This window comes from Thermothielavioides terrestris, chromosome 1 (genome assembly GCF_000226115.1).
Source record: "Thermothielavioides terrestris NRRL 8126 chromosome 1, complete sequence".
Lineage (NCBI taxonomy): Eukaryota > Fungi > Ascomycota > Sordariomycetes > Sordariales > Chaetomiaceae > Thermothielavioides > Thermothielavioides terrestris.
In genome coordinates this window covers 7,008,625-7,016,710 of record NC_016457.1, presented here as the reverse complement: position 1 = coordinate 7,016,710, position 8,086 = coordinate 7,008,625, and the positions used below count along the sequence as shown (strand labels likewise).

Genomic DNA, 8,086 nt, shown 5'->3' with positions numbered 1-8,086 from the left:
AGCCTCAACTATTACGATATTGACGTAACCACTACCTATTTCATCGAAGGATACCTTAATTATATTAGATCCTAGCGCCTAATAGTTGATTATAGTATATCCCTCGATTGTATTTCCCTATAGTTTTACAATAAGCTTAGGCTAACGCCTATCCTAGTAAAGTTCCTATAGAAAGTTAGCCTAGCCAACGACACTACTAGTTTTATCACTACGTATATCACTTTTATACTTTACGTCGACAATATAATCACTAGTATAGTCGGCTTTGTTTATAGCAATAGAGGTATCAATATATTGCTATTAAACAACTAGCTCCTCTACGTCAAGGGTCGTATAGACTAGGGAGACCTTACCCTTATAGTCAAGGCTATAAATAGCTTCACCTCTATAGTGCCCTTCACTGTTATATAGGAATAGTAAGCAGCACCTATAAAGGAAGCTAAGCCTATTATTACTAGTGATACCTGTTACACGAACAAAGTGAGTGCTACCCGACCTCGTCAGCCAAGGTAGCGGAGCACTCAAACCAAGCAGGAGCTTCGGAGGAGTGCAAGATGGATGTATTGCAAGAGTATAGAATGCAGGCAAGTGCCCACCTAAATACAGGAGTGTAGTGGCCTGTGCGTAAGGTGGCCTATGCACTATTGCGGGGCCCAGTGCTGTTGTGGGGCCCAGTGGGCCCAGTGGACCCACACTTACGCAGTTGGCCATAGGTGGCCACAGGTGACCTACAACTGCGTGTAACAATTGCCCCCCCTACGAACAAATAGAAAAGCTGTCCTCAGCTTGCAAGTCCATTGTATCTTGCACCTCAACTATCCAATCCATTCAATCCATTCAATCCACCTGTCGGGTTCCTTGATCGGGGCGACTGGCCAGTCGGGTTCTTTGATCGGGGCGACTGGTCGGGGCGATTGATTGGAGCGATTGATCGGTCGGAGGTTGGAACGGTCGGAAGGATGGGAGCCGGGCCGGGGCGACGAGGTCTTAGAAAAAGTGGTCGCGATTGACGGTCGGAAGGATGGGAGCTAGGCCGGGGCGACGAGGTCTTGGAAAGTGGTCGCAATTGACGTGGTCTTTGGGAGCCGAGCCGGGGCGACGAAGTGTTGTAGGTCGCGATTGCTATCCTGGATACCGACCTCCAGGTAAGGTCTCAGGAGCTCGAGGGCTTCGCAATACTTAGAGACCACCTAAGTAAGCAAAACCATAAGTGCTTCCTGGTAGGGCACTCGGGGCACCTGCGCCCGTATGTGGTTGCCTAAGCCATATGACGCGGTACTGCTCGGGCACGCTATTGATGAACACTGGCTCCCTTACAAAGGAGTCTTATGGTTTATCGCACAGGTTCGAGTCCAGTAGTAGGCACCACTTGTTACACGAACAAAGTGGGTGCTACCCGACCTCGTCAGCCAAGGTAGCGGAGCACTCAAACCAAGCAGGAGCTTCGGAGGAGTGCAAGATGGATGTATTGCAAGAGTATAGAATGTAGGCAAGTGCCCACCTAAATACAGGAGTGTAGTGGCCTGTGCGTAAGGTGGCCTATGCACTATTGCGGGGCCCAGTGCTGTTGTGGGGCCCAGTGGGCCTAGTGGACCCACACTTACGCAGTTGGCCACAGGTGGCCACAGGTGACCTACAACTGCGTGTAACAATACCGAAGAGGAAGTTAAGCATTGGGCCTCTTTACTAAATACTACTAGTACTAAGTAGCGCGTTGACATTATTACCAAATTATATAAGCTCAACAACTTACGTTAAGTTTTAGAGGAGGTAGACACAGTTAATATAGTCAGTATAGCTAGGGATCTAGACATTGCTAGCAACCTAAATATAAAGGCCTAATTCCTAAGGCTTAGGGGATCTAGGCCTTATCATTTACAGAGCTATATTAGATTTATATAGTCTAGTCGTCATTAGTTTCTATCGAGGATTTAATAGTAGTTTCTTCCCTAGAGATTTCTTTGTACAAGTCTTCTATGTACATTTTTCCTACTTATTAAGGGTATTCTTCGCTTTATAGGCACTATTCGCCTATAGATTCTTCTAGTAATACTAGGATCGGTTAGGCAGACTTAGCTTCTTCTTCCAATGGTATAGTTTACTACTACCTCGCTTCTATTGGTAATGGTGTAATACTATATAATCCGTTGCCCAGATTTAGCACCGCCACTATTATAAGGATCTTCACCGTATAGCCACTAGGGTAGCCACCTAATAGTCGCTCTCTACTACCACTGCCACTATCACTATCGCTATTACCGCCATTGCCGCCGTCGCCATTACTATCACCTTCGCCACTACCGTTGCCGCTACCCCTACTACTATCACTAGATAACTTACCCTTGACAGATAACTTATCTTCGATAGATAACTTATTAGTTACTATTGTACTAGAGATATTTGACGTACTACCCTCGGTGGCTATATTCATTGCATTAGCTATACCGACTTCGCCAACTACATTGTATATATTACTGCTATTATCACCGTTACCATTAGAACTGTCTCCCTACCGTTTATCTCTAGCGTTGAAGCTCAACCTTTTTGTATATACTATGTAATTGCATTATTATAGCCTTCTTCGACTAGTGCCATTTTCTAAACGGAGTATAGTTCGCAATAGTATTATTATACACTTGGTATACTTTATAATATCGAATTCTATACTGATTCTTAGGGACGGTATTATCAAGACTATCGAAGCCGAAGAAACTGTTACACTATAATATAGACCAGCCTTAGCTATAGGCCTGCTAGTAGCGCAACGATAGTAGGCGACTTAGGCCTTGGATAGCTATACTAGAGGGACGTTGGGGTAGACTAGTATAAGAAGGGCTACTTAAAATAGCCCTTAATAGCATTTTAGTAGGAATCCGGTTTTTCAAAGCCCTTAGCCTAGATTTCTAGATTTCCTATAGAAACTAGCTAGCCTCACTAAGTCCCTAGGACAACCTAAGAAACCTTCTACTTATTACTACGATATTACCCTAAGGCCCTAAGAACCTCTCCTAAGCTATTAGAAACTAGCCCCGACTAATAGGAAGTTCTATCTTTATAGTTTATAGCCCTTAACTATAAAATCTCTAAAGGCCTTAGGGATAACCCTACGACAATAGGAGAAGCTGAAAGAGCTTAGCCTACACTATTCCCTAAAGCCTAAGACGGTATTTTAGTAGGAAAATCGAAATTCGAAGGGGGACCCCTTTAAAATCCATTGCTCTCTATAAAAACGGCTATTTTTACAAAGTCTATAGAGTATAGTCGACTCTTAGTTCGAAAACTCTGGGATCACTTTGGGCCTAGTTGCTACTTACGATCTAGATAGAGTAGCTATAGCCTACCGACTTTGCTATACCTAGAAAGACTACTTCGCTTTCTCCCTAGAAGATTTACTACCTATCGATATTATAGAGCACCCTATTATCACTAAACCTAGGGCGGAGCTAGTTGTTAGACTATAACTATTTCGGTACTTACTAGGTCATTGGCACTTTATAAACTACGTCTTTAGGAAGATAGAAAAGGTAGTAATCATCTCTTATAGAGAAAGCCTATATAGAGCGTAGACTATCTTTATAGATAAACTTAGGTAGTCGTCTTACCTATTAAAATAGAAGGTTTATTGCGTTATCTATAATTTTCGGCTTGTTAATTCTAACATTATTAAATTAGCCTACCCTTACTATAATATAGAATTAGATTTGAATAACATTAGTTTAGGGAGACCAACTTATTATTCGAAAACTAACGCCTCTAATAGCTATTAGGCACTCCCTATCTGTCTAAGGGATAAATGGCTAACTAGGTTTATTTCACTAAATAGGTAGTTCACCTACCGTTGTACTACGTAGAGCCTAAAGAATATGCCTATAATATATACCTAGTTTAGTAATTTAGTTTTCAGTACTTTGCTAGAGAGACTAAGACTAGATTTTAACTAGTATTGTCGATAGTATAGCTAGCTAGTCCGCCTACTGGACAACGATTAGCCAATTGCTTAGAAGCTACTATAGAAACTTGCTTTATTGGGATCAATATAGCTTTTATTAGCATTGCTATCGGCTTTTAGCTATTATAAGTCTACTAGGAATTGCCTCGCTATCTACGTTAACGACCACCTTATAAGCAGCTACGACTTTTAGAGCTACTTCGCATTTCTCTATAAAGTCTATTTTCTATAGGTCGCCTTTAGCCTAGTCCCATTAGCTCTTAGGAAATTAGAATTCTTTATAAACTAGATTGAAATAGTCGAATTCTAACTTATAGACAATAAGATTTTTCTTACCTAGAAATATTAGTAAAAGTTTTAGCGATAGGCAGAGCAATAGGCTAAGTCGCCACCTAAGATATAGAAGAAGGCGCAATAGCTGGTTTTTATAACTCTATTTTTATAGAGATATATCCTAGAGAGGGCTAACCTAGTACAAAAACTAAAAACTATATTTTTCGAAGTTGTCGCTACTATTACCGCGACTAGGAAGAAGTTAGTTATAATGGAATAGAAACCTTGTAACTCGCTATACTAGATAGTAGAATATAATAAGGTTGTCTAGCGGATCTACTAGTTAATTTAGCAAAATACGATCTATAGTACCGATCTTACTAAGGCCTTTTACATTGCAACTAATACAAGTAAGACAAAGCTTAGCGTAGTTATATTTTAGCTTAGCCTAAGAGCGCGCCTAGATAAAGAATACTAGTAGGCCTAGTATTTTAAGAACATTGAGATCAATATATTTATATTGTTTAGTCTAATAGATACTAAGTCCTAGTATTCAGTCTCGGAGAAGGAGATATTAGCTATTATAAAGGCATTGAAGGAGTTGCAATAGATTACCTAGGTATCTAACTTTCTAATTTACATTTATACCGACTACCTATCTATTATATAGTCTATAAACAACTTCAACGAGGTCTATTCAAAAGTAGTTCGATAGATCGATAAGATTACTAAGTTCGACATTGTCTTCTACTATTGGCCGAATATCGACAAGATCATTAGGATTACTAATAGTATATCTAGGCTAATAGGCCCTCTCTAAAATATACCTGACTATAGATTAGAAGAGTAATAGAGTATCAAGTTAGTGATATATATAGACGACTCGACTAGATTGATACTATATTTCACTGATCTACCGTTTAGTAGCTACCCTAGTAAACATTAATAATATTATCTCAAGGCCGTTAGGACGACATTTACTAACATTTGGTATAATAACATTGTAGCATAGCTAATAGAGGGAGATAAGGGCATCTAGTATCTTCCTTAGTATCGATACTACTAGATAAAGCGGTAGGCCCTAAATTTTCATTTGACTAATAGCTCGCTATTTTATATCGAGTAAAATAAGAGTTTAGCCTTGTATATTCTGCTAGATAAGCGAGCCAAGGTTTTAGCTTAGGTATACGATAGCTATAGACACTTTGTTAATATAGTAACTATATAGAAGTTTAGAGGGAGATTCTAGTAGCCAATATAAGTAGCCGATATTACAATATACTGCCAAGCCTACGAGACTTGCTAGTTAGTTAGCTAGAGCCTCCAAGGCAATATTCTAAGATATATCGCTATCTTCTAGCCTATACGGCTTTTTAGTTTGGATTTCGTCAGCCCTATTTCACTAGCTAGCCTAGATAGCCAACGATATATCCTTCTAAGAGTTGACTACTTTACTCACTTTCTTTTCACCTAAGCACTAACGGAAGTATTAGCTTATATAGTCGTCTACACTATAGTATATATCTAGGCGCTTATCGTTAAGTAGCTATAGTAGACCTATTTTAACAATAGTAGTCACTTTAATAATACAACGCTTATCCAGATATTCCAACAATATAGCACTAAGATAGTTTTTAGACTAGTTTCCTACCTATAGAGCACTGGTATAATTAAGTACTATATTAGGCTTATAAAGGCGTAGCTTATACAATAGGCAGTTAGATAGCTAAAGAGCTAGCAACACTTATAGCCGATAGCCTTACTATCTATAATTGTTAATATCAATACCTATTTTTCTCGTTCTATTAGTACTTTATTAGTAAAGGCTTTTCTAGGATTTGAGCCCACTTATTCTTAAGTCCCTAAGGAAGCCTATCTTTATATTACCCCTAATATATTTAAGATAAACAAGGCTACTAATTATATTGCTTAGTATATAGATAGCTAGGAAGAATACTAGATATATATTATATTCCAGCTAGCTACTAAGGCCAATGAACATCTAGATAAGAAACTAGTTCAGCAGTTTACCTAAGGCCAATAGGTTTTAGAGCTTTAGGACAAGGAGTATAAGGATAGGTCGAAGTTCAATCTCTAGTAGGCTAGCCTATTAAGAGTTATAGGTATAGCGTCTCTATATATATATTAGGTCTAGTATATATCAAAGCTAGGCCTACTATACAAGGTGTATATCGACTATCTTAAAGTATATAAGTCTAGGGCATAGTGGATAATAGCCAAAGTAGAGGATATAGACTTACCCCTATAGATAGAGAGATTAATAGGCTTAGAGGAAGCCTAGGACTCTATTATTGAAGGTCGAGAAGTGAGACTAGAAGAAGCAAATTGGTATAGTGTTTCAGCCTTTTTATAGCCTGAGGAGGATGGTCTTTATAATAGTTAGTTTTATCCATTATAGCGATAGGGACATCGTATAATCACGGAGGGGGGAAGCTTGTAGGAGGCAGTATAGGCCACCTAGGAGGATGGAGAAAGTTTAGTTAGCGCTAGAAAGGCGTATAGGCCGTATTTAGCATCTCAGATCCTGGCCTCCCATACTTAGAAAAATCAACCGCTTTCACCTCTTTGCTTTAATACCTTGAACCGGAAGCCAGGTCCACTGCTCCCGGCCAGCTCCCGGAGGGAAGAAACGGAACCCATCGCTCAACTTGGCTTCCGCCTTTTCCCGATTAGCTCACCCTTCAGGAAGGCTTCTAGAACACATTTGCCGAGCTCCACTCCCTTGCACGCGGCGAGATCTGGGGTAGGAGGCCCGTGTCAGGGTCCAGCCGAGGCATCACCGGAAATAGTGATATTGAACCTCGGACCTCTTCGCCGCGACTGGAGGCTGCGTTTGCAGACACAAGCCGACTCCCCGCTGCGCCGCGGCATCTGACAATGGATCGCCGCACTGTTTCAGATTGGCGATGCCCCGGGTCCGGACTCTGACTCGGAGGCTGGCGCGGGTAAAAGGATCACGCAGTACTTGGCGCGATGTAGACGGTACGGAGGACGTTCTTCGGGTGGCGCGCCCGGCTGCGGTACTGATGGATGGGTCCTGCTTCCGAGATGGCGAATTCCCTAGCCGATGTCTCAAGACTGCCGAGTCACCTCCACCGGTCGCTGCCGAGGCTAGGCTCGTTCGTCCGTTGTTTTCGGGGTCCAGTGTGGCGTAGCCACATGCCGGGCTTCGTAAGCCGCTGTGGCTGCCGTCACAGCACCCTGAACTAACTACTGTGTACCTCCTAAGTCGTTGTTGGCATCCTGGAGTATGGGTTGCAGCTCACGGGTGTCCCCAGGGTAAGTAACCCTTACTAGTTCCGGATTCCCTTTATGGCTGAGTGCCAAACATCACGACAGCCTGCCCGACTTACGTCTCGAGCTGCAATCTGAGATTCATCCGGCAGCAACAGTATTGAGCCTACGGCGCGTGGACGTCGTGAATGCGATGTCCCATTGTGCCGCTTACAGGCAGGTATGAGTTAACTTGTGGGAATATCTCCAGTGCAACGTGCAGCCGGAAGCAACAAGATGTCAGTGCAGAGACCTGTCCTGGCACGGTTCGATCTCTGGCGCGATGGCTGGCTCTGACGATCGTGGCTTGTCGGTCGGTGGGAATCGGTCTGATGTTGAGGTGTGGTCTGGGCCCGCCCGCATCGCTTGCCTGGAAAGGTGGTGGGATGGTGATGTCAGTTGGCGCCTTTTGCCATGAGGCCCGTTACTTTTATCAACAGTAACAAATAATGTAATTTATCTATTTTTCCTTCGCCCCATGTACCCGTCCACTTACCCTACAGAGACGCCGGACCGTTTTCTTGACGTGGAAAAGCCGTTAGTGACAGCGACAAGTGTATGACTGGGTCA

The 8,086-nt window shown here is 42.1% G+C and overlaps 2 protein-coding genes across 2 annotated transcripts; both read right to left on the bottom strand.

Annotated features, from left to right (window-relative positions):
* Positions 1 to 815: 815 nt before the first annotated feature.
* THITE_2109706 (uncharacterized protein) lies at positions 816 to 1,216 on the bottom strand (the record flags this gene model as incomplete). Its single annotated transcript, XM_003650314.1, has 2 exons — positions 816 to 986; positions 1,073 to 1,216. A coding segment is annotated over one exon (171 nt), but the record flags the coding sequence as incomplete, so codon positions are not given.
* Positions 1,217 to 7,019: 5,803 nt separating this feature from the next.
* THITE_2126433 (uncharacterized protein) lies at positions 7,020 to 7,679 on the bottom strand (the record flags this gene model as incomplete). Its single annotated transcript, XM_003650313.1, has 3 exons — positions 7,020 to 7,422; positions 7,597 to 7,611; positions 7,648 to 7,679. 3 exons carry the CDS (start codon positions 7,677 to 7,679, stop codon positions 7,020 to 7,022), a joined length of 450 nt encoding a protein of 149 aa, XP_003650361.1.
* Between the last annotated feature and the right edge of the window lie 407 nt (positions 7,680 to 8,086).